This window comes from Brienomyrus brachyistius, chromosome 15 (genome assembly GCF_023856365.1).
Source record: "Brienomyrus brachyistius isolate T26 chromosome 15, BBRACH_0.4, whole genome shotgun sequence".
Taxonomy (NCBI): domain Eukaryota; kingdom Metazoa; phylum Chordata; class Actinopteri; order Osteoglossiformes; family Mormyridae; genus Brienomyrus; species Brienomyrus brachyistius.
The window spans coordinates 21,565,899-21,591,329 of NC_064547.1; the positions used below are offsets into that span (position 1 = coordinate 21,565,899).

General features: G+C 41.9%; 1 protein-coding gene across 1 annotated transcript; it reads left to right on the forward strand.

Annotated features, from left to right (window-relative positions):
* Positions 1 to 5,304: 5,304 nt before the first annotated feature.
* Positions 5,305 to 24,061, forward strand: ptbp1b (polypyrimidine tract binding protein 1b). The gene is made up of 16 exons (XM_048975767.1): positions 5,305 to 5,447; positions 6,571 to 6,624; positions 8,328 to 8,358; positions 15,215 to 15,287; positions 15,371 to 15,543; positions 15,625 to 15,771; positions 16,566 to 16,721; positions 17,281 to 17,391; positions 17,486 to 17,663; positions 17,749 to 17,829; positions 17,925 to 18,073; positions 19,587 to 19,620; positions 20,454 to 20,546; positions 20,751 to 20,967; positions 21,044 to 21,121; positions 21,205 to 24,061. The coding sequence occupies exons 1-16, from the start codon at positions 5,440 to 5,442 to the stop codon at positions 21,335 to 21,337; spliced, it is 1,716 nt and encodes a 571-aa protein (XP_048831724.1). The 5' UTR covers positions 5,305 to 5,439; the 3' UTR covers positions 21,338 to 24,061.
* The last annotated feature ends 1,370 nt before the right edge of the window (positions 24,062 to 25,431 follow it).

Genomic DNA, 25,431 nt, shown 5'->3' on the forward strand with positions numbered 1-25,431 from the left:
CGAGTCTATCTACTCAAAGCAAATGAGACTAACTATCTGGGAACCTCTGACCCTGTAACAGCAAACGCAAGGGTAAATATAACTCCACACACATGTGACCCAGGTGGAGACTCAAACCTGGGACCCAGAGGTGTGAGGCAACAGTGCTAACCACTGCACCACCATGCCGGCCCTATATGTTTGGTCACATGTGTGCGGAGTTTGCATGTTCTCCCCATGTCGTCGTGGGCTACTCCGGTTTCCCCCCACAGTCCAAAGACATGCTGAAGCTAAATGGACTTGCTAAATTGCCTGTAGGAGTGCATGTGTGAATGAATGGTGTGTGAGTGTGCCCTGCGATGGGCTGGCCCCCCATCCTGGGTTGTTCCCTGCTTCCGGAATAGGCTCCAGACTCCCCGCGACCCAGTAGGATAAGCGGTTTGGAAAAGGGATGGATGGATGGATATATATATATATTTCCCTAATATTCCTTATTTTGTATAAAGTTGGCTGTGATCCAGCTTAACATGCTCACCCTGTCATGATTCAATATCCAATTCCATCATCCATCCATCCATCCCTCCATCCATCTTCTATACCTACTTGTCCTATGCAGGCTTATACAGAGCCTATCCAGGAAGCCACAGGCAGAAGGCAGAGAAGGAATGTTTTGAAAACACAATGCCAACTTGAACAATTGTGAACTTTGCTAACTGTAGGTCAATCATTTTTTCACCAAATGCTCACTTTAGCTAAAAATGTCCACTCCGTCATAGTCCACTAAATTATATTTCTTTCCCTAACAGGGTGCTCATTCCGTCATTCCCCTGACAGGGTACACATGTCTTTTGCGTAATGTGTGATTCCATGGTCATTGTTTCACGTATTAACGGGAATGAACGCAAGGTTCTTGTTCCCGTGAACGAGCCCTCTGCGCAAAATAAATAAAACGCCAAATAAACAATCAGGAAGTAAGATAAGTATTTTGAAAAAACTAACTATCGTGTTGTTTTAAAACATTCATTTATTTGAAATCTGCATCTACGTACATGAATATAGCCTTAGTCGATAGTTCTATTTACCTTGCACGCATCCCCTTTGAATCAAATAAATTAAAAATAAAATCGAACAATCGTGGAAAAGAGTCGCAACATCAGCTGTATGTTTTACATCTCAGAATTACCCATTATTCCAGCCAACTATATAATTTACGAACGTTGATTTTGAAATAACATGCAGAATAGTTATTTCCAGTTATCGCTCCTGAGACAACAGTAAGAATAACAAATAAGGGGACGGAATAGAAAGTAAAAACGCTGCTGCCTTCAGAAAGTTAAATTAACTGCGTTACGTTAAATACAAAGGGTAAAATAATTACGGTACGTGAAATGCGCAGAGAGCTCGTGCAAGTGAACTGGAACCATGCGTTCCTTCCCAGTAACTTGTGAAACGGCGCCTCTGGTGTCATACGGTGACAAAATGTGGTGTAAGAGCTTTTTCAAGCGTCGTGGAGTCGGATTAGGATCCTGGCAAGTGTAATATGGGCAACTGTCCAGCGTGGCAACTTCTGAGGGGCACCGACTTGGCAAGCAGCGGGAGCGGGGTGCCCGGGATGCTACATGGGCTACTGCACGGAATATTGCAAGCAAATATTAACAACCATTTGCTGCAATTATTTATCTGTATGATTGTAATTGTAGTTTGAAGATTTTGTTCTGTATCGCTTTGATAACTGAATACTGAGTTTGACGCTGCGAGCTGGTTTACTAAGTCTTCTGGTAGACTATAAAGTATAACATACTTCATATTAGATTTAAAGGACTGTGTAAATGTATTTAACTAATATCATGCATTTTAATTTTGTTATCATCATCCAATCGGCGAATTGTCGCGAAGTTATGAAGCTGCAAATATTTTTTCTCCACACGGGGGCGCACGACCTGCTAAACTACTGCACACCGAAACAGTTGGTTAGACACTTTGTGCTGTGTTGTTATTGTCTGGTTATACCTAGTAATTTCCTCAAAGTCGTCTCTTTAAATAATTCTTAGTTACAGGGCATACAAGAGTGAGACAAAAACACATTAAACACCGTTCAGAATAGATCACTATATATTCAGCCACAGGGTACAGAATATTGATATGCCGTTCATATCAATATCAGGTAAGGATTGTATGGCAGTAAATTGAAGTAGAATAAAAAAAACAAACAAAAGTAATTTTATTTAAGCAGGCCTATAGCGTTTGGCTATACTTGTTTCATGATTTCTCTTTCTGCTTATGAAAACCTATAATTAAATAAATGGTTTCTGTCATTTTAGGCTCATGTTTCATCTTGCAATTAATACCGTTAAGCAGTAATGAATATACAGGAAATATTTCTTAAGTTGAAGCAGGAATTATTTTATATGTAATGTCATATCTCATGGTAGGAAAAATGGATCTAATTATTAAAATTAAAGGAAGATTAAAGTTTTTAAAGTCAATATAAATTCATAGAAAATGTGACTCAGCTTTTATAAATTCTTCTCTTCTTTATTGACTAACAACATTTTGGTAATGCTACAGTCATCTGATGTTGCCAGCAGTTATTTGACAATGCACTGAATAGCCTGCTACCTTGGAGACAATGGGCTCGGTCCCGTCTCCAAGGGATCCTTTCAATTATTTATCTCCAAGCAGGTGCGTCACCTGCAGCCACATGGAAAAGTAATTTCCTGAAAGCAAGCTAGTGAAGTAATTATTGATGCTGTTATCCGATATATTCTGGGCTGCTTGTAAAGGACAGTTAAGGGCCAAATGCCAAACTTACCCAAGAACTGAAATGTGGGATTTAAACACCAGGAAGAATGTTTTCCGTAATACTGGTTCTACCAACAATTCATTGACATGAAATCAACTATGATGTTTAAGTACGCAAAAAAAAATTATAAAACACTGTATTAAACGCACTGATTATTAGGGCATTTCCTCTTTTCAGCAAAACAATTTTGAATATAAACCAGCGTAGACACTGCTGGTTTCTGTTCCTTCTGGTACACATCCTGTCTGCAGCACACAGATAACACTTCATTGTTGCTGAAAGCTGTAGAAGAGAGTTTTATGCAGAAAATTTGCGGAAGCTGAAAAAAAATATATATTAAAAAAATCATGAAATGTTGGAAGTTAGACTACAAATGTGTAATGAGACAACCGATGCAAGGAGGAAAATACAGTCCTTTAGGTCACCAGATGTTTATCAACAGGCAGCAGGTTTTCTGCACAAAACAGGAAATTAGGTCTTGATGCTTCTGTGCTATTCATCGCAGAAAACAAAATATGCAGGTACATTCAACAAGTGTTCAAAGATTCAGACGTGAATGGAATATAGTGTTGGCGCAGTTCATTTCATTTCAGAACTATGAAGAACTGTATCCAGTTTCTCTTAAATTATTCCACTAAACAAAGGCGTGATGGAGGTGACTTCTCAACATCTGAGCCCCGGTCACCACGGTAACATGACAACTTCCTTGTAAGTACACACATGTTGTTTAGCAATCCTGAGCGTTTTCCTTTCAGTGCCCGTCACAGGAAGACCTGAAACTGCTGGCATTCTTTCGCTAAAATCATTTACGTTAAACAGTAATATCCAACACTTGGATTATGATTTTTTTTGTTGTGTATGTCAGAGAATTCCCCTCAATTTGGTCTGCTTTTATCACACGCTTCCTAGCCCATCGCTCGCTGTCTATGGAACATACATCCCACACCAAGCATTTTCCAGAAGCTTTCAAACATCAAAGGGAGCTGAGTCTTTGATGCTCACCGAGGCTGAAATCTAATCGACAGCAATCCAGCCAGAAGTGGATCTGATCAGGAAACTGTGTCGACGACAGGCAGAGTTTGACACCACAAAGCCCTTAAAAGGTTTTTTAAAAATCCCAGCAGCTCCGCACTTCCCTGCCTGGTGTCAGTCTTCCTTATTATCGTCTGTAAGGAATTTTCCGATATATTACCAATGCTAAACAAGGCTCTATTTCTTGAGTGAGTTCAAAGGAAGCAGCAGCATGAAGCTGCCCTCTCGGATCGTGTTTCATTTGATCACGATATACGAAGTCCTATTTTAAGATATTAACAATTTTATATTAAATGAACTCTTAAGGGTTATTTGTAACTTACCACATTTACATTATAGCTTATTTGAGTTATATAAAATGCTTAGCTAATTCGTGTAATGGATGAAGCTTGTGAAAAGCTTAAAAAAACTATAACACAAAATATGTTTTCATATAAAGATACTTCAAAATATGTATATTTGCGTTACATATAGCACTGGTTCAATGCACTAGACACCAGCAGAACTTTCGTTGGGATTCATAATATATATGGATCCACAAAGCAGTGCAATATTATTTTTAGCAGACTTTGTTATTCACAGTGTCTTAAAGGATTTTGAATGACAAGAAATACAAGAAATTGTGGGGGAATATTAACATCACAGTACATTATTTAGAAGAAGGGAAAAGCAGAATAGTTATATTGCTTGTTGGGAGTGAACTTGCTATCGAAGAATGGTGAAGTATGGCATGTTTTTGCTATATCCAATAATTTAGTCTGTAAACTGCACCTTTTGAAATATTTATAGCTGAGCGGTAATACGGTATCGCCTTTCTTTTCAAGGGTTCCAGAGTTACAGAGTACGCTGGTTGAGACACTCCTATAAACCATATGGCCTTTGAACTGAAGTTCGAAGACATTTTGAGAACGCTAGAAAAAAGACACAAAGTTAAGACTTTTTAAAGGAAAAATACACTTGGTTGTAACGATGTAAATAAATCATTAGTACACTTATTATAGTACACCTCAATTTTACCTTTGATGCAATCGGAAAACAAATTCCAAAAATGTGCAGAAATGAAACTTCGAATTTCAACTATAAAACTTCTAGTAATTACTGTACATATAGAAGGCTAGAATAGTTCAAACATATGTTAAATCAGGGCAATAGTAGTTAATGGGGGATCTGTTGTCTTTAACGCCAGGGGAACACCTTTTTAAGTCTGTTCACAGGATACATTGCTAAACTAAAGACACACCCATTTCTTACATTTTTTAATTGCTAGTCACGTTCTTTCTCTTGAAATTTTGGCAGTAAAACTTATACAGAAGGACCGTCCCAGAGTCGATTGAATAGCGCATGGTCCAATCGGCGCCTTAAACCGAGAAGCAGAAGTAATGACCGACGGCCATTGTGGCCAATGAAGATTCACGCAAACTTTTCCGACGTGGTTTTGCGAGTGGACGCCATCTTGTCCAACCGGCTGTGTTCTCCGACACTGAGCTCCCGCCCCTTTTTGGTTTCCCCCCAGTCGTCGGGCTAATCAGAGAGCGACTTGGCGTATTCCGCCATTTTGTAGGGGTATAAGAAAAGTCAGCCAAGCTGTTGTCCCGCTGCTCTGACCTGTAGTTCTGTATTGTGCAATGGACGGGTAAGAAATTATGAGGAAATTAATCATGTTTGAAGCGATAACCGAGTTAGTCGTAATCACGCTAGAAAATCACTTGTTAATAAATGTAACGAGTTTCTTTTTTTCTTTACCGAGAGTATTAGGCAGCCGTCAGTAGGTCGCTACCGCGCTAACTACGTTGCGATGGAAACTTGGAGTTAGAAACATTTTAGCTAAGTGCGTTCCGCTGGCCTAACGATGGGTAGTAACTAGTTAGTTAGGTTTTATTACTTTATTTTAAGGCTTCATGTACGGTAGCTGTGTATGTGCTGATTCGGCGGAGGTTTAGGGGAGCGCGACCACCTGTAGCTGTTTTTTCAAACTTTGGTTTCCTTACTCTGCGGTTACCTCGATAACTAGCTGCTCCTCGCTAACGCATGGAGGTACTGCGTCCGGATTTAGCTAATTAGTAGGCTAGTTACTTGAATTAGAAGGGATTTCAGCGGTTTTACGACTTCATATATGTAAAATGTGAATAGCCAGCTCATGGTATTACAATTTTCTCTTTGCTAATTCGTGTAAATGGTGAATAAAGAGGTTCTGACTTCCGTGTCGGATATTAACTTAGTAGTTGGTAACCTTTTTCAGTCTTTGCTTTATCTTTTATTGATGTCCATCTGGTTAAGGTGGTTTATTTATTTATATATATATATACATATATATATCCGCGTTTTTTTTACGCGGAGTTGTAACTCGATACGTACCTCGGTAGCCGCCCCGTCTAGTCCGGATCACCGGGCGATCGGGAAGAGCGCAGCCTTCGGTTACAGGTAACGCGTGGGTGACTTGGTTAAGGTTAGCCGTGCTTTCACCCATTAGGGGTGGACATTTCAAAGTGTCAGTCAACTTAAGGTACATGGAGGGCCGCGTTTCGTTGGCGATGCGATTACCTTTATGTAGGGTACCCTGGCATGGATGTAAGTGTCGCACTGGTTTCAGATCTTTTATTTTGTGGCAATATGTCAAGGAAGCGTGTAAATGCTTGGTTGAGCTGTTAAGTAAAGCACTGCTGCCATTATTGATAGAGTTGATGTGTTGATCTGCTGCAAGGATTTTCACTTTGTCATGCACTTTTACACGGAACTCACCTCCTTGTTTCCAATAGCCGTTTAGAGACTGATTTGTATCCTCTGGGATCCAGCTACACCACTGAACTTGAGTAAGTGTTTTTTCTTATTAAGCTGTGATGTTTCAGATCGAGAGAGCGTGGTTAGTTGCTGACCAGTTTGCTTTTTTAGAACCACTCGCTTGTTTAGTTGGGTGTGGGTTACTAGTTAATCGGCGTCTCTTCCGGCATTCCTAAGCTTTCGGTCAGGAGTCGTTTTCGCAGGAAACAAAGCAGTCTGTCCTCGTTCTGCTTTTGACTGCCATTATACCCCTTCGTAGGATTACGGGTATTGGAGGATCTACCAGTAATTCCTTGTTTTGAGTCTCCTAAACTCAATCCCGGCTTGTTGAAGTGAACAGTGACTTTCATCGCTGACACCGTGATAATCCTAGTAGTATTTATCGCTTGACACCCGTGGCTGTAGATTAAATCGTGGTGCTGCTTTTGCCTCACTACAGTTGCTATGCTTACCCATGTTGAGACTTATTTGTGGGAATATGTCAAGAAGTGGTGAATATTTGTGCAGAATGTGGAGACCTCGAGCTTCATGAAGTAACCAAACATAAGCGTTTATTTTTACAAAACCTCTTAACCCCCCACCCCACCAGTTTCCTGTGTTTCAGAATTGATTCTGTAACTTTATTGGGGGTTGTTGCTGTGATGCTGACCTTTTGATCCTTCCCAGAATTGTAGCCAGGTGCCCTCATCATGTTCTATGACGTTGTCTTTGGACCTCCTTTTATGCTCAACTGCAGTGCCAGGACTGTAAATAGTGGTGATCTTCTCCTGCTTCTGGGCAATTTATGAAACCAAAGGACTGGCTTTTTTTTTTTTTTTTTTGCTGAGATCCACGAGAAACAGGATGTGGATACGAGCTTAATCTGCAATGAGTGTAGGGCAGGGAAGCGCACTGAGACGCTGCTCATATTTCCAGGAGTAGATCAGGGCTGTGGGAAAGGAAAGAGAAGGAATTGCTGTGTACTTTGCCCTCCCAGGGAAGAAAGGGGGGGAAAAACATGTGACTGCCATCTTTCAGGTTTCTCCCCTCCCCCCCAAGAAGTTGTTCTGGTTTTACTTGCTCCATTGTGATTTTTTTATTTATATATATATATATATATATATATATATATATATATATATATATATATATATATATATATATATAAATAATACTTTTCATAGTTGCAGATGTATTAATCTGACCTTGTGGTCAGTTTACAAGATGTACTAGGTTTTTTAAAAAAAAAATTTTATGTCGTGACAATGGTGGTTGGCACAAAGTGCCATGTTGAACCTCCTTAATTGTAGGGATGGCAGTCATTCAGGTGTTTTCCCACTGGCCAGGTGTGTTTATGTGGTGCTGTTAAGGTTGCAGATTCTGCCAACTTAAATGGGGAATCCTGTGTTATGGAAGGACTCCTTGTCAGCAAGAAGTTGTGTACTCCTGTCCCTCTAACTTTTGTCTCGAACGTAAACATAAGGGCTACTTAATCCTTCAGCCTGTTTTGGCTGCCGAATTTGAAGTTTTTACCTGGTTTTCCCAATAGTCCCCTCGCCTTGAAACAAGTTGTACTTGAACTTTTTATTAGTTTTGTTTTTACATAACACTCTCACCAGCTGTCCCCACCTTACCTGTTATCCATTTTATTTTCCACCCTTATCAGACAATGACCCTCTTTAACCTTTAAATATAGTTTATGATTTTTAAATTCTCATCTCTACTGCTTTCTAACATTCCTTTCTTCTCTTCACAGCAGTGTCCACGATATTACGGTTGGTACAAAGGTAGGCACCACTTTTTTTTTTTCCCTGCTGTCTTCTGCCCTGGAATTGTATGTTTATCGATTCAAAGACCAAGTAGCGCAAGTATTGTTTTATTTAAATCATGGCATGTCTTCTGTTCTATAGATCGGCAGGTTTTTATTCATTATTGCGCCCAGTTACTGATGGGCTGATACTGGTGTGAAATGGTATCGCGTGTTCATTTAAAATTGACATTGATGTCATTCCTATGTGTTAGTCTTGGTCAGTTAGCCAATATTCGAAGGAGACAGTGCATGTGCTAAAGACCCGCTCACCTAGTGGAGACGATTGCATTGAGTGATCGGCCATTTTCTGTAGTGGAGGAAGAGGGATTCTGTCACCTTGTTCGCCTCTTGCATCACTGCAGTCTCCCCAGTTGACGCTACTTTACTGTCTTACTGCCCTCATTAGTGTGGTTGCTACACACGTTCACAGGATCTCAGGAAGTAACGTTTGTGATGTCAGTTTCCCTACAGATTTATGGAGCTCTGAGGTTGTCCAGTTATTGGGTTTTGGACAAATGATTGTTCGGTATCAGCCAAAAGTTCCCCATCGATCCACCACTAACCCAAGTAACATGTGACATTAAGCAGGCCAGTGGTTTCTCTGCTAAGTCTTCATCCCTCGGAAGTGTATCAGTGCCTGCTGGTGGTGTATTTGTAGTAGCTAGCCCCTGCACCAATTTGAGGGTACTGGCTGGGAACCGTCTTGCACTGCAGTATTGTATTTCATGGTGTGTACCAATGGCATTGACCTGTCCACCTGGTTTGTTCTAGCACTTTGATCAAAGGTAGTTGCTGTTCAAATATGATTTCATCTAGAAAACGACAGCATTTAGGAAGCAGGAACAGTAACTTTTTTAAAAATAATTTTGTTAATCTTGATTTCTATAGTTTTAATTGGGGGGGTTAATGAGTTGTGAAGCATTGGTACTCGTACTCCTTGATGTACATCCTCTGTGTGCTGTTCTTATTGGCTGTGTTACCCCGCTAGTGGTGACTATTAAACACTTAGATGGCTCACCAGCCTTAAAGTGGATTGTGTACCTAAACTCATTAGACCTACTAGCTGTGATGCTAATGCAGATGATTTATGGGTTATCAGTGTAGATGGCTTACCAGCGCCAGTTTATTTGAAGATCATCTCTGATGTGACAGTCTTACTCCCGGTGTTAACGTAAATCCACAGGATTGTAAGGATTTCTTAATACTAACCACGAAAACATTTCCATATTGGGGCGTACTGTTCATATGCTTTTCTAGTGTCTTCAGGGATGTTCTGTGGGTCATTTAGTGTAATTCCATGATCTTAATGCTTGGTGTTCAGGTGGGGTTGTTGTATTTCAATGATTTTATGCCATTTCATGGATCGGTGTCTTAGTTGCTATATAATCCGCTGCCCAGATTAGGGTATCTGGGTAATCCATTGGTAATGGGTTATGTATGCCATGAGCCTGTTTACCTGGCATTGTTGGCAGTTTTGAACGTAGCACTATGCCTTTAAGTTTCCCTTATCAAATAAAGTAGGTCATTTGTGGCGTCACATTATTCCCCCCCCCCCCCCCCCCCCCCCAAGCTGCTTCTGCCTAAATCTTGGACTAAGAACATGACTGTTGCTTTGGAAACTAATTACTTGCTGGCCTGGCTGTGTGCCAAGAATGCTGTTGGTACATTCCTTTCTCCATGGCTCTTAGGTTTTCCTGAGCTATTCGTATGTCTCTCTCGGGGTTTTCGTTCCCAGGACATTTCCAGATCTTGGTTTGTCTCATATACTAAAACATTTAAGATGTCGGTATGAACTTGTGTAACCTGCATCCTTAGTTGTGGATCGTAATCATCATGTTTGTTTTGCATGAGGACGGGGCAAAATGCCAACTGTAGCTCTCTGCCATAGTAACTACTGCTTTAAGCTCCAGAGCATTCTGAGGACTTTGGGGCAGGAGTTTTGGTCTTTGAATGCCTTTAGTTCTCACATTCCACAGTTGTCTTTGGCAGAGATAAGTGTTGGTTTCATGTAGCAGCCCAGGCTGACCTTCAGAATGCTTTGGAAGAAGCCCTGACGTGGATCTGGAGAGAGGGAGGGCCTTTGTGTGGATGAGTTAGTGTAAATCATTAGCTATCAGTGATAGGCTGCTTGACAGCTAGTTGGAATGCCTGTATTTTTTATTTTTGCCCTGTATTTGTTCAATGTTGCATTTCTTTGTAACTTTTGTCCCATTATAAGCTGTGTGCTGTAAGCGTAAGTGGATTCTTCTTCCTCTTGTTTTCAATGGGGTTTTGTACTGTAGTTCTGCAAATGCTCATTGCTGCACACGTTTGTTTGGGTTCAGGAAGTCCTTCCCAAATGCTCTGAATTACCACGTTATACAAAGTCGTCTACATCCCAGTATAAATGGATGGGTTGGGCGTTAAATGCAAATCATGCATTTCCTTCTTGTGTGCGAGTTGGTAGCCTTCAGAAAAACATTGGGTGGTAATGTGTAAAGAAGGTCTATTCATTGTATGCAGATTTCAGCCCCCTTCTGAATTCTAAAGAGTAAGGCCAGGGTGTGTGCCCCCTCCGGTCTGATTGGTTGTATTTAACATGTACTCTTTGTGCCACATGAATTTGTGGTGGTGGTGGTGATACTAGTTCAGCATTTTGTCTTAACTGAAAGGTTGTGGTTCTCCCTGTTGCCTTAAAGCATTACATGTCCCAGATGTAATTAGGCTTATAATTGGCTTTTGTTGAACATTCGAGAAACATGAGAATTCAATTTTTGTGTTGAAGCTTTTGTCTTGGCTTTTGCTGGGTTACAAAGTAGAATCCATATCATTTGTTTGTGCTTGTGCTTCATAAATTAGTTATGTGCTGTAATGCAGTTTTTCCGCTTTGGATTGTGGCGTTTGCCACAGAATATGCTCTCATTTACCCTAACGATCACAAGTAACTGGTCTGACCAGTTCTGCAGATCTTGAGTGTGTGCGCGCGCTGCTTAACGTTTGCCAGGACTGTGTTTATAATGGCGGGTGTGGTTGAGTGCTCCTGCAGCCTTGGGCTAGGGTTTCCATGGTGAACGTGATTCCAGGTGGCCGTGGTAGCAGTTTTCCTGAAATGCATTGTTTTGTATTGCTGTCCGTACCTAAGTGAGACGATGTGCTCCCCAGCAGACATTTGAGAATTGCTAAGAGCCCTATTGGGTGTGTGTGTGTGATGGTAAGACATTTTCTGCGGCTGAATGACCCTCTGCTATCAGGGAAAGAATCTGGGCAGCTGCCTTTCTTCAAATGGCATTGTTCTGCGTAAAACTGAGACACCAGGCCAGGAATTAGGACCCTCGGCAAATCTACAGGAATGTGCTTGTTAAAGGGAGGAATATGTTAAATGTTTACACTCCTATGATCTGGTCTCAATTTTATGCCATACAAAACATAGCTTGTAAGTCGACGCTAAATCATCTTCATCAAATGCAAAGTCTATGATTTTGCTGCTTGAACTATAACCTGGATATGAACTATCTAGTAGCTCAACCTGAATGATGGTGGTGGAATGAGTGAGTTGGGAAAAGATCTACAAGTGAGTCATTCGTTTCTTTTTAAGAATAGTTGACATTGGCTTCATATTAGAAATGCACAATAGTCTTCTCGGCTTCCCCTCTTGAAGTCATTCCAAGGCACGTCATGTAACGTGACACCACACGTAAATACTGAATCACCTAGGGCCACCAAGGGTTGTACCCCCCCCCCCCCCCCAATCTCTTGGTGAAATGTGCTTGTCCATGAACCTGGAGGCACTCACCTTTCCATTGGACCATATCCCTTTATATTCTGATTTTAACCGTAAGGCCTTATACTGGCAAGAAGAATGGAGTGGAGGTTTGTAGTTTCTATGGGAGGGATTAAAGATTTGTCTGTTTTTGTTCCAAAGCTCTGTTAGCACAAACAGAACTATACACTATCTACACTGTACCATTTGCTCTGGACCTGTAAGCTTGCTGTCCACCATTCATTTGTGTCACTCCACTGGGGCAACTAGCTGCTTCCCTGGATTACTCAAGGACAGTTCACCAATAAGGCTGTTCCAGTTATTAGCTTCCCTGGATCATCTACACTTGGACTTGGTATCTTTGAGGGATTGCCACTGTTCATTTTGGTGACACGCCTACCATTTGTGCTTGTAATACAAGATCCCCTGTGCATTCTTCTCACACCAGTACCTTGTGAGTACTTTATTCCATAGTTACACCTACATCTAATCCTCTTTCACTGTTTGTCCCCAAATGGTAACTTAAATCTTTCAGGAAATGACTTTGTTCAGTAAGCTTCATAATGACTCGAGTCTGTTTATAGTTTGCCTGCTTTAGTGAAATAAGAATTTGATGTGTCCAGAGGGGCAGTGACTTTAAAGGCCGAGTCATACTTCACCTTTCCGTGTGCCATTACTCTGGGCCCAGTCATTTAATTTTCGTCGTCAGGTTCGTCCAGATTTTTCGCATGCACCCCAAATGTTGGTGTCAGGCGGACATTTTGCATATCGGTGTGCAAGGAAACTGGCTGTTTCCACTAGGTGGCAGAGAGAGTAGTTGATGTTTGTTACTGAGGGAGTAGAAGGACGTATTCTGTCCTGCACTACAAAAATGTTGCATATACAATGAACATTTTGTATGTAATTGGTTTATTTGATCTCATTGGTTGCTTTTCTGTAAAAAAAGGTAGTGTCTAATTTTTCATATCGTCCAGTAGTGCTATTCTGTCATTCTAGAATCCTTTTTTTGTTTACCCCCTCAGTGAATTAATTTTATCTAAGATTTCCAAATATGGAGCTCTACCATATTACTGTAATACTGCCCAGGCACAAGTTTTCAAATGGTTAATACATTTACTAATTTAACTGTACTGCTAGCCTGTTTGTTGCAATATGCCTGCCCTCTTAGCCAGAATGGTACTGCTGTCCAGTGCCAACCGACAAATATAGTATGCACCCAAGTCCGAGCACATGACTGTGTGGGCTGTAACAATACGCAGCAAAGTGAAGCATGAACTAGGCTTAAGTTATGAAGGGTTGATGTTGGCCGTGGTACCTGCTAAATGTTTCTGTGAAAACAGGACCAAATCGTGTCAGTCAGGCTAATGGTAACTAACAGCTGAAGGCAACCAGCTAGTTGCCATCCAAGAGTGGAAGAGTGATTTAGCCTAAAGCTGTCGCTGGAGATATTAAAACAATGCGAGGTGTGTATGACCTGTACGTGTTGAAGTACTAGGAAGTAGCCGTGTGCGCATGTCTGAGTCATCCTGGAGTGCGTGTAAACATTGTGCTGCGTTGGGCTAACCTTGAGTGTTTGGTTTGGGTAGGTTTCTAAACTCTGGAATGTTAATGAAAGAGCTCTGTTGTGGGCCTTCTCCTTTTCAGTGCCTGTGCTTACCTCACGAAAGCAGGCCGCCTGTCTTGAATAAACTTTTCAGCACCGTATGTTTAAGCATTTACGCAACAAAACTTAACTTTTTGGATTCTAGTTTTACTCCACCCCTTTTCCGCATTCCTTGCACTGGCCCTTTAGATGTTCAGATTTTTCTCAGAGGGAAATTGGGTTTGTTTTTTCAGTCTTTGGTAGGAGGATGGGGGAGGTGTGGATGACTTGCAAATCAGGTCCTTTCCTCCCATCCATTCTTGCAGCTTTTGTGACCCAGAACTCCTCCCCCCCCCATTAAAGGGGGTAAAATGTGCTTGTCATTTGCCATTTGTTGTCTGCTTGCTTGGTGCATTATACATTCTGAGATTTTTGCACATTTGTATAGATGGTATATCCTTAGCAGATCATATTTTAGCTACTGTTCAGTCATTTGAAATATTTTCTCGTCGAATACTAAACAGCTGAACTCACTTGGCCCCTCTAAATTTGCCTGAAAGCATGTTCACATTTATGATTGCATTTGGGTGAATGGCAATAGGCTTTTGCAAACCAAAAACTCAGGAGCAATTTTTTCCCAAATTGTAAAAAAGTCAAACCATTAATTCCTATTTGTTTTTGCATTTATGATTAGAAGTGCTTTGAATCCCCTGACATTACATGGTTCTTATTAAACGTCTATTTGAGCATCTGCACACATTCGTGCTTTATCTCAATGTTTACACATGCAATTCTAAAGTTTCACCATATTGCAATTGTTGTTTTTCCTTGGATTGTACCACCTGATATGGAAACTGTGCATATTAGATTAAAATGGAAGTCTCTGTCAGTCGGATCTGACGTTTTTTCACTGCACCATAAAGGTTGTCTTTAATGTCCAGGTTTTAAAATTTTAAAGCTTCTCATTTGTGCCACCTGATATCTCCAGTAAATATTTTAATAGGCTTAAAACCAGTGTTTAGCAACTTTTCAAACACAATTATGCCTAACTTAACTAGCAGTTTTAATAGTATTTTTCGGCTTATTTCAGATAGTTGCGGCATCAGACATTTTTGGACTTTGAGATGCATAAATGTCAATACTGTATTTCAGTGTGTTAAATTTTTAGTTTTCATACAATCTTAAGCTTGCTATGTGGTAAAGGTTTAATAAATAGTGACCCGGACACGTCACTCGCCCATCTGGCTTGCATACAACACAGGATTAGCTTGTATTATTTCAGATGATGATATGGTTCAGCAAAGTCAAACTTTGTTGGTTGAACTGGCACAGCTGCAGTGCATCATTGTGCTTTTCAGTTTTGGTAAATGTCTATGGTAGTGTGGTTTTCTTGGTAGAACTGCTTCAGCAATAAATTGCTTTCTGAAAACTTCCTGTTTGAATTTCTGATCCCTTTCACTGTCATTTTATGATCTGATGGTCATGGTGGCATTCATTTCCTGTCATTTACAGAGAGGATCTGACGAACTCTTTTCCTCTTGCGTCTCTAACGGACCCTATATCATGAGCAATTCGTCTGGAGCAGGTCAGTGCATCACCTTCCTGGTCTTGTGTGATTATCAGTGGGTGTTGAGTGCTGAGTAATTGATGCCGTTTTTGTGTTTTCAGCTAATGGCAACGACAGCAAAAAATTCAAAGGTGACATCCGCAGCCCTGGCATTCCGTCACGCGTCATACACGTGCGGAAGCTGCCCAATGACATCAACGAGGCTGAAGTGATATCCCTGGGGCTGCCGTTTGGCAAAGTAACCAACCTGCTCATGCTCAAAGGGAAGAACCAGGTATTTGCAGGAGTGCATCATGTCATTGTGCCTATGCCACTGCTTACTGTGGTGTGGTGTAACCCTGCCGTCTCTCCCTAGGCCTTCATTGAAATGAACACAGAAGAAGCGGCACAGACAATGGTCACCTACTACTCCTCTGTCACACCAGTCATCAGGAACCACCCCATATTCATGCAGTACTCAAACCACAAGGAGCTCAAGACGGACAATTCGCCCAATCAAGTGGTGAGCCTGATCAACCGACCAATAATATACCACATGGTATCTGAGGTTACTTTTGTGTTTGACAGGGTGCCACAGGTGTTTAAAATGCCTCGATGGTACCTGATGTGAGCTACTCTTTTTAAAGTTCAGAAACCAATTTGACTGCTGGCTGTTCATTGTCAAAAAAATCCTGGTTTCATAGGGATTTTTCAGCTTCAACTCATTCGGCTAGGAAAACCCCGGTGTTTACCAGTTGCGGGTGAATTTGTGCTCGTCTCACGCAAGTAGAAATATTTTTGGATGCTGTTTGGCAAGCCATCTAAAGCCTGTAATGGATGCCACACATTAGCATATCAGCCCTCTGTGTTCCACTTTAGCATAGTAATTGTATGCCTGTGTGTGTTCGATTATTCCCTATATATTAGCACTGTAAAAAAGGCTCCCATTTTCCCACCATAACCTTTTCCCTCCTGCATTACCCACCCTCACATGAGAGGTTTGTCAGGCCTGTACTTTAGGACTTGTAAACCTGCCCATAACCTTGTTGTACACGTGCAGTGTGTTTGTTTGGCAGAGGTGCCCATTGAATTCACATAGTGTGGTGAATTTATTTTTTCTTCAGTGTGAGACAGATTGTCACCACCTGTTGGACACGTTGTCTGTGCCATGATGTACTCAAACCAAGCTGAACAATTGCCATTAACAGCACTGTGTAAATGGGTGTCCTTGTTCTCTTGCTTTACTCAGTCTGGTCCTTTACAGTAAACATGCCTCTTTAGCTGTTCATAAAGTGCTGGTCCCGCCTCTCTCTTCAGAGGGCACAGGCTGCGCTCCAGGCGGTAAATGCCGTCCAGACGGGGAACATGACCATGGCCAGTGTGGATGCCTCTGCCATGGGGAGCCCCAGCCCTGTCCTGCGCATCATCGTGGAGAATCTCTTCTACCCGGTCACACTGGATGTGTTGCATCAGGTACGGCTCCGTCGGTCTCGCTGCCTGCTGTCAGCCGCTCGTCCTTCCTGGTTCGTTGAGCATGCGATTACCGTAGGAAAACTCTTACTGGAATTTTAAGACATTGGAAGAAGTCTAACACTTGTATAAAACAATTAACACTTTAAGCATCTGGGATTTGTGTGCAAGAGGACAGAGAATGTCCTTTATCTCCCCTCTCTGCCACTGATCAAAAAACAAACGATTGCTTTGGAGAAATGAGTGTGGTAGCTAACTGGTTAGATATCACTGGTCCTGGTGTTCTTGATCAGAACTGCTCTAAAAGGAACATGCAGCTCGCAAATAGAGGCTGAAATTTCCATATTTCTTGAGGGCTTCTTTGTAAATGTGATGCTGCTGTTTGTCAGTTTCACTGTGTAATAAAAGGGTGTAATCTACAATAGGCTGCCTGATTTTTAGCACCAGGGGGAGCCCTTGTTCTGGGCGCGGGGGTCTGAAGCACTGCTCCTCCTTGCTTCTGTACGAACAGGAAGCAGTTAAGCAGGCTGGTGCAGTCTTACTACATCTTGATTGTTTTCAGATTTTTTCCAAATTTGGGACGGTGTTGAAGATAATCACATTTACCAAAAACAACCAGTTCCAAGCCCTGCTCCAATATTCAGATGGCCTGCTTGCTCAACATGCTAAAATGGTGAGTAGTGCCCTCTCCTTTCATCTCTCTGTATTTTATCCACTGGAATTCTCGACTAAGTCGAGACTCATTTTAACCCGTTGTTTGCACTCAGTCTCTCGACGGGCAGAACATATACAATGCCTGTTGCACCCTGCGCATCAATTTTTCGAAACTGACCAGCCTTAACGTGAAATACAACAACGACAAGAGCCGGGACTACACGCGGCCCGACCTGCCCTCTGGAGACAGCCAGCCCTCCATCGAGCACCAGGCCATGGCCGCTGCCTTCGGTGAGCCCTGTGCCACGTCTCTCTGCTCGCAGCTGTGCTCACTGTGCTCCTTCTGCCGTTCCTGACACCGTGCTCCGTCTTACAGGTGCTCCAGGCATAATCTCTGCAAACCCCTACACAGGAGCTCATGGCTTTCCTCCTGCCTTTGCTATTCAGCAGGCGACAGGTCAGGCTGGTGTTCCTCTATGACGTCACGCTGGCTTTTAGTGCTGCCCCTCCCTCTGACCCTGAAAGCCCCGATTTTTGATCCGTGTCCCCCAGGTCTATCGGTGCCCGGTGTTCCCAGCGCCCTGGCCTCGCTGGCCATCCCTGGGGCCGCAGCAGCAGCAGCTGCAGCTGCTGGTCGCCTCGGCTTCTCGGGTCTCACTGCTGGCCACTGTGTCCTACTTGTCAGCAACCTCAACCCTGAGGTCAGTACTAATCCTCCATTTTCAATGTGGGATTAGAGAGCCTGCTACATGTTTTAGCTTGTGTAGGTCAGCATTGAATGGGTGGTAGACTTCACTAGAAGTGGGCTTGGTGTATGTTGAATAGATTAACAGCTGTAGGTGCACACAGTGGAGTTAGGTGTAGGCAGGAAGATCCCTGCGATTGGACCCGCCTGCCATCGCTGTGGTTTATGTTGAAGTATTAGTGTCTCCTCACCCCCTTCCTCCAGTTGCAGTTCCTCAATCTTTTTTTTAAAACCAAGCTTTTGTGGCATTTTTTCCCCTTAATTTTTGTCTTTGCTCCCTGTTCTCTTATTGTACCGTTCTTTTTTTCCAATTCCTTGAGGCACGGTTCCACCAAATTTTAAGCTGAGGATTTCAACATGCACTTAGGGCTACATCACGTGACAAGTCACAGAAGTTAATGAAAATTGCATTTGGAGAATTCGAATGTGCCACCTTTTTTTGTAACACTGTACGTTTTGTTCATGCGGCATTTTTTTCTTTTTAATACCTCCCATTCGAAAAGTGGAACAATCCACTGCAAGTTGACTACACGTTAGCATTTCCTTTCCACTGTGGTAAAGGATTAAAAAAAAATAAAAATCTAAGCCAAACCAATTGGAGCCACGCCCTCTGGTCTGGGTCCGTCCTTAAAGACGGACAGACACTGCCTAGTCCGTCTTACCTTTTAGGTGTCCTTCATAGCCCCAGCTTGTGTTTTGTCCCAAAGATTGATTTTGGTTTTTTTAATGCTTGTTCTCTTTTTGCATCCAATACACCTGGCACTCAGCACTCGTCTGTCTTGTATACTGGAATCCAAATGCAATTCTTAATCTCCCATTATCATATATGTTCTGCGGTGCTAAAGTAGTGAAGTGAGTCACACTGATCTAATTATAGTACTAACAGTTGTACAAGTACATATTGTCTCAGCATCTGTCATCATGTTTAAGTTTATTTTGGTCTCCCCCTTTCCCCTTCCTCAGTAGTGTTCAAGGTTTAAAAGCCATTATCATTTAAACCATTTAGAAGCAGAAACTCTACAGGATGGAACACTACATTTCTTTGTATACTGACCTTGTTTTTTTACCTCCTCCTTGTTTCTCTCCCTCCCCATTCCCCCTTTCCCTCCCCCTTTTTTGTTTTTGTGTTTTGTACCTTGACCTGGATTCTTTTTGCCGACTGACTGCACGCCCATTTATTTGCCCTCCCATGTGCTTTTCTGTGTACAATTGTCCAACAACTCTGGAATACTGCGACAACAAACTGTTAAATATACACACTGCCCCTCCCACCTCCCTGGATGCCCAAACCCCAAACCCTGAACCTTCTACTCCAAAATATTAACCGTCTTCATGATCCGACCGCCGCTCTTGGCCATTCCCCGTGGAACTGCCTCGCTGTGGATGATATGTTGAACCTGCACTCTCCTGCCTCCGATCTTTTCCTGTCCCTTCCTCCCTCCGCTGCCTTCTTCTGCTGTCTTATAAAGAGAGTTACGCCCCAATGCCTCTTTATTCTTTTCGGTATGTTATCATTAGCATCTTTTTTATTACTTGTTTGTTACAGTTCATTTTTAAAACCTTATGAGTGCTGCTTTGGGTTTTTGTGTTGCGTGTTTTTTACAACCACAATTGGGCAAAAAGCTGCAGCATTTACCAATCTGTCGAATGTCATTTGTTAAAGGTTTCTGTAGAGGGTAGCCAACCCTTTATGGGTTAATCGCTGCTGTTCCCAAATTTTATACAAAAATGATGCATTTTCTCCCATAAGATGCTGTAACTTTTTGCCTCATCATTAATTTGCCGTTAGTTTATTATACTTTAGTCATACTGTAAATCTGCATGTTTTGCATGCTTATTGTAGGTTTTTAAATACTAGGCAAATCTTAGAATGCATTTACAGTTGAATTTGGCTGTAATCAGTTTCCCTTTCTGTAAGCAAGCAGACCTGTGTGGAAGGGAATATGTTCATGTCTTAAGACGGGTGTGCTTCCCCCCCCTCCTTTAAGTATTGCAGTGCTCAAGTCTATACGTTAAGATGTAATGTAATTGGCTCGTCTTCCTTAGCATTCAGCTATTAACTTATGGCTGTAGCAGGATGGGGTACTTGTATCGACCATTGCAAAGGTTTAGGCGCTCGTCAGTTTTAATGTGCTGTTTAGTACTTTGATTCAGAGACCTTTTTATAGAAAGAGCTGTGCATATACCAGCTAGTACTAGCATATCCTGTGGGGATGTTTTGTGGTTTATTTGGCTATGTTACATTATCTGAAATGCTGAAATTTGTTTGCGGTACAATGCCTGCCAGTTTCTGACTGTTCACTCTGCTTCCCCCACCCCAATCCAACATTGTCAAGGTGTGTACGGTGATGTCATGAGAGTGAAGATTCTGTTCAACAAGAAGGAGAACGCCCTTGTACAGATGGCAGATGGAACTCAGGCACAACTTGGTAACTATCCCAAGGTTTTCATGTTTTATCTGACCTAGGCTGTTGATGGACAGCTTTCTTCGGTCCCCTGTGTGTGGCAATCTAGAGGGCAGCAACGTTCTTGCTTTAAACTTCCTTTCTCAGTATCCTGGGGAGGGGGGAGGGGGGAGGGGGGGAGGGCTGTGGAGTTGAACTAAAAATTGCTTTTTTTTTTTGTTCTCTCAGCTATGAGCCACCTGAATGGACAGAAGCTTCACGGGAAGGCAATCCGTGTCACGCTATCTAAGCACACGAATGTGCAGCTTCCACGTGAAGGTCAGGAGGACCAAGGGCTCACAAAGGACTTCAGTAACTCACCACTTCATCGCTTCAAGAAGCCAGGCTCCAAAAACTATCAGAATATCTTCCCACCTTCTGCAACCCTGCACCTCTCCAACATCCCGTAAGTTCAGGTTCTCCTTTTGCTTGTGTTCTTCCTGACACGAGCCTCTTTAGAACTTTTTTTTTTTTTTTCCTAGGCCTTCAGTGACTGAAGATGATCTCAAGATACTCTTCTCAAGTTCTGGTGCCTTGGTCAAAGCCTTCAAGTTCTTCCAGTAAGATCTCCCTCCTCCATGTTTCATGTAGACTTGTTTGTTTTTTTCCTTGGCCTAACCCTTTCTCTCTCAAACCATTTTAGGAAAGATCGCAAAATGGCCCTGATCCAGATGGGATCTGTAGAGGAGGCCATTCAGTCGCTAATTGAGTTCCACAATCATGACCTTGGTGAGAATCACCACCTGAGGGTGTCCTTCTCAAAGTCCACCATCTGAAACGGGAGGAATAATCAAGAGGAGCCTGACATACTGATGGATGAACAGTCACTTTTTAGGGTTCAAATGTATGACCTTGTGGGAGTCAGTCTCTCGAGCCCAGGGATTCCTCACAAGACCCACTTCCATCATTCCTTTGATATTTATATGGATCTGTATCGATACAATGCCAATTTGAATCATGGAGCATAGAAGAAAATGCATACCAGATTTTATTTGAGCTTTTAAGCATGTTTTAGTTTCCCTTTTTTATATTGAAAAAGCTCATTTGGTCCCATGTTTGTGCATATTGGTCTGATCAAAGTATAGATCAGTAGGTTGTTTACACCAGCCATCTCCTCCTATAATCTCCACACTCAACTCAGGTTGCACGTGATGACAAGCTTTTTTTTTTTTTTCTTCCTTTTCGGCTGTCGGGGAATCGTACCACTACTTTCTGCATCCTGCCCCCTCCTGGTTCTGTGCCTTCATAGTCCCTATCTCATGGCATCTTCCCGTAGCTAAATGTGCAGGCATTGTGGAATGTGCCATTTTTCCTGTGCAATTCTGATCTACGCCCACTTTTTTGGGTGTAGGTCACATCTGACAATTTGACACATGGCTAACCCTTAAATCGATACTGTTTAATTGGAAACGAGAATTTCGTGTCATGCTCTGTGATTACACTTTTGAAGAGAATGGCAGCCATTTTGAGGTAGCCATTTTAATTTGAAATAGAGCAATTTTTTTTTTTGTAATTGTCTCCCTTACAGTCCCCCTCCTTTCTCTGGCACGCTTCCCCCCCCCCCCCGCCCCCTTATTTCAGCCCTTCTGTACTGGGGTACATCAGTCTTATTCTTTATTGTATTTACTGTATCTTATAGATGTAGGACAAAGTCATTCCATTTTAAATTTATGCAATCAGTTTTGTACAAATCCAATATTGAGTATCAATTATCATTCCTATACTGTAGCTTGTAATAGTTAGGTCAGTGGTTGCATTATTACATTGCCTTTTGTTTAAAGTCTTGTGTTTCTTAAAGGTGTAGCTTAGAAGTCAGTTACATTGGGTTTTTTCGTCTTTAATGGCCTGTGATAGTACTCAACCAGTTTCTGTATCACTTAGTGGTACACTACAGCTCAATACCAAATATATCCTTTGCAAATCGCTCTGTCAGCCAGTGGGCATAAACCATTTTCAGCTTGCCTTAAGAGCCCAGAAGCTCAGTCTTAAAATTAAAGGCCACGTTATAGGGAATAATGGCCCCCTCTTAGACATTCCTAAAGATTACAATAATTCATTTTGAAGTTTCGGTTAAAGGGCATTTGCAAATGATGGATTGGAAACTTGCACAGGGCTATAATTTCAACACGCATTGAAGGCCTCAGCTTCTGTGGCCTTCAGTTTCCAGTGGCTGACTCTTTTCCCCCAGTAGTTCAGGATGAGGTTTTCTCTCTAGTCCTTTTTTATATATGGGACAAGTGCCTCATGTTAATGTCTGGTGTACCTATCCAATCCTGGCTAACGCAGAGCATTGCTCTCATATATTCACTCTTTATTTTTTATTATAGATGCTTATGTATTGTATGTTACAATCTAAATGCAGACGCCAGGTATAGTGAAACGCCCCCAGACACCAAGTGGTGCATACCACAGTGTAAAGCCTTAGTAATCGCATTCGGCTTGAATGCCATGGTCACTGTGACCCTTTCCAGAGTCTTAATTTTCACATTCCTTTTTTATAATTCAGTGGATCAGTTAATTTTTTTCTCTCCATTGTATTTACCCAACAAACTGCAAACGAGTCCCTTTTTAATGCAGTGTTTCCCAACCCGGTCCTCATACTGTGGACTGTCTGTGGGTCCCCGCAGATCAGGGTTGGGGGAAACTGCTTTAACACGTGGATCTGGTGCACAGCAATAACTGATATTTCAGAATAATGACATCCTTTCTTGGACCAAAGTGTTATACCCCATCATCCCTCTGATTTAATCTGCAGTCTTAATTTTTTTTCTTTATTTGAATTGCTTCTGGTTTACTTTTTCTACATATTGGGTATCGGATCTTTAGTTCAAGGCTTAGTGTTTGTATATACTGCTGTTATACCACTTCAAGTCAACCTATACAACCACTGCCTGGATGTCGGACAGCTGGTTGGTTGCAATGCTGGACTTGGATTGTGTCCGTAATGCTTTGGTTTATCTGAATGGCTAAGACAGCCTTTAAATGGTGTTTTCATCCTGTGACATTTGTACAGAAAATGCTGAAATGTGGATTAAGACTAGGATTCGCTCTTGGCCATTTTCTCAGTTGACACGTAGGCATGACCAGAAATGTTGACATTGCAAACCTTATGCAGATTAGCACACAGCATATCACAGCCTGTTTAAATGTATTATCCTAAGCTGCGAGTCCTTCCCCCTTCCTGGTGCCCCTTAATTTTCCGTGAGGGGAAAGAATGGGTTGTAACCAAGAATGGGGGAGGGTGGCCTTTTCCTTTGTACCACAGATTGGTTAGCAATACAGGTTTTATATCTATAAAACACAAATGTATATTTTGATTACATCTAAGGTTTTTCAGACCACAATGGAGCTGTTGAGTTTGTATTACAAGAAAAAAAAAATTAAAACATATTTTCTAACAAAATGTGCATTTCTCTGTAATCTTGCCCATCCATCCATTGTTTTGAAATGACTCCTGGATCTTGTGCCTTCAATAAATCTCTCATTTATTCCCGCTTTCACTTTTTGTCCTTTTCTTCCTTCCATATTTTGTGTGTAACTGACCTCTAACATTTTTTTTGGCATTTCTAGTTCCTGCTTCCCCCTTTTCCATTTGTTTATTCTCACCCTGATCTTGTAAGAGTCATAGCTGATTCTACACTTAAGCGTAGGATTGACACCATATATAGTCGGCGCGCACCTCCCCAGAAATGTAGTTTGCAGCGTCAGGAACACGGCTGCACACGCCAGTAACTCTGCGCCGAAGTATATAATCGATGTACGGTGCTGGCTGACGACACCTGGGTCGCTGGATGTGGGCTAGTTTTTAAAATTCAGATTTTCTTTTGTCGGGGGTCCCTAACCCTCCACCAAACCCTTTTCTGTTATAGGTTTAAATGACTTTTGACCTCAGAACAATTGTTTTTGCAATATGACATAATGCTATGGAGGAAGCTTGTATCGATCTGATTTGCAGTCATAGGTCACCATGTCGTCACTAAGCCTGACAGGGACAGACATCTACGAGGCCTGTAAAACGCCAGTCTCTTAAACGAGAGCTTTACGCAGTGAGGGGGAAATCTTAATCTATCTTTTCAGCTGATGCTTTTTGTGGTTACAAGTGACTACTCCTAAACCAGGGATTTGGAATGGGGGAGGACGCCATATCTTGCGTGTTTTGTACGCGCAAGGAAGTCATTCTGACAACAGTATCTGCTACACAGCATTAAAGGTTTTTAAAGCTCGAAGGGATTTTAAAACTGCCCACTATGATAATGTCAAATTTACGACTAACTAGTTGGGGCCCTGAAATGTTTAAAAGCCTCAGTAGTTGGGTTTTATGTATCGTCGCATCATATATCTAAATAGAAATAGTTCTGTAGTATTTCATTTTAAAATTTACAATTATAAAAACACGAATGTGAAATACAAGACAAACTGTAGTAAACTGCGCCTCAGATAAAGCTTCTGTCAAACGTGACCGGAGGTCCGCAATGAGCATGCGCGAAACTGATGACTACGGCGAAGAGCCGACATTTCCGCTGACACCTGCATGGTAGGCGAGCCGTCCCTCCATTTTCTGGCAAGTCGATTTACCAGAAAGAAGCTCCACCCAGTCTGCAGCCTGTGGAGTTTGCTGCTCTCCTACAACGGCCCTGGTTGTTAATGTTACAACTGGTATTTTCAACGGGGGCTGCGAAGAAACTTTATGTAAAATTTGAAAAATATACCGAAATGTTCAAAAACCATACTCCAGTAGTGTTTCCCTCTATTTTCATTTGCTGGTCTCTGGTTGAAAACCCTTACTCTGGCATATTAAATGGGAAAACGCCTGGTTCAAAATAAGACGGATATTTTTATACCAGATATCGTCGCTTGTTTACACTCCTGT

Excerpts from the sequence above, each read along its gene's own strand:
- ptbp1b (XM_048975767.1), top strand. Across the intron at positions 18,074-19,586 it reads TCAGCAACCTCAACCCTGAG|AGAGTTACGCCCCAATGCCT; the intron begins GTCAGTACTAAT and ends TGTCTTATAAAG. Across the intron at positions 20,547-20,750 it reads TGGAACTCAGGCACAACTTG|CTATGAGCCACCTGAATGGA; the intron begins GTAACTATCCCA and ends TTGTTCTCTCAG.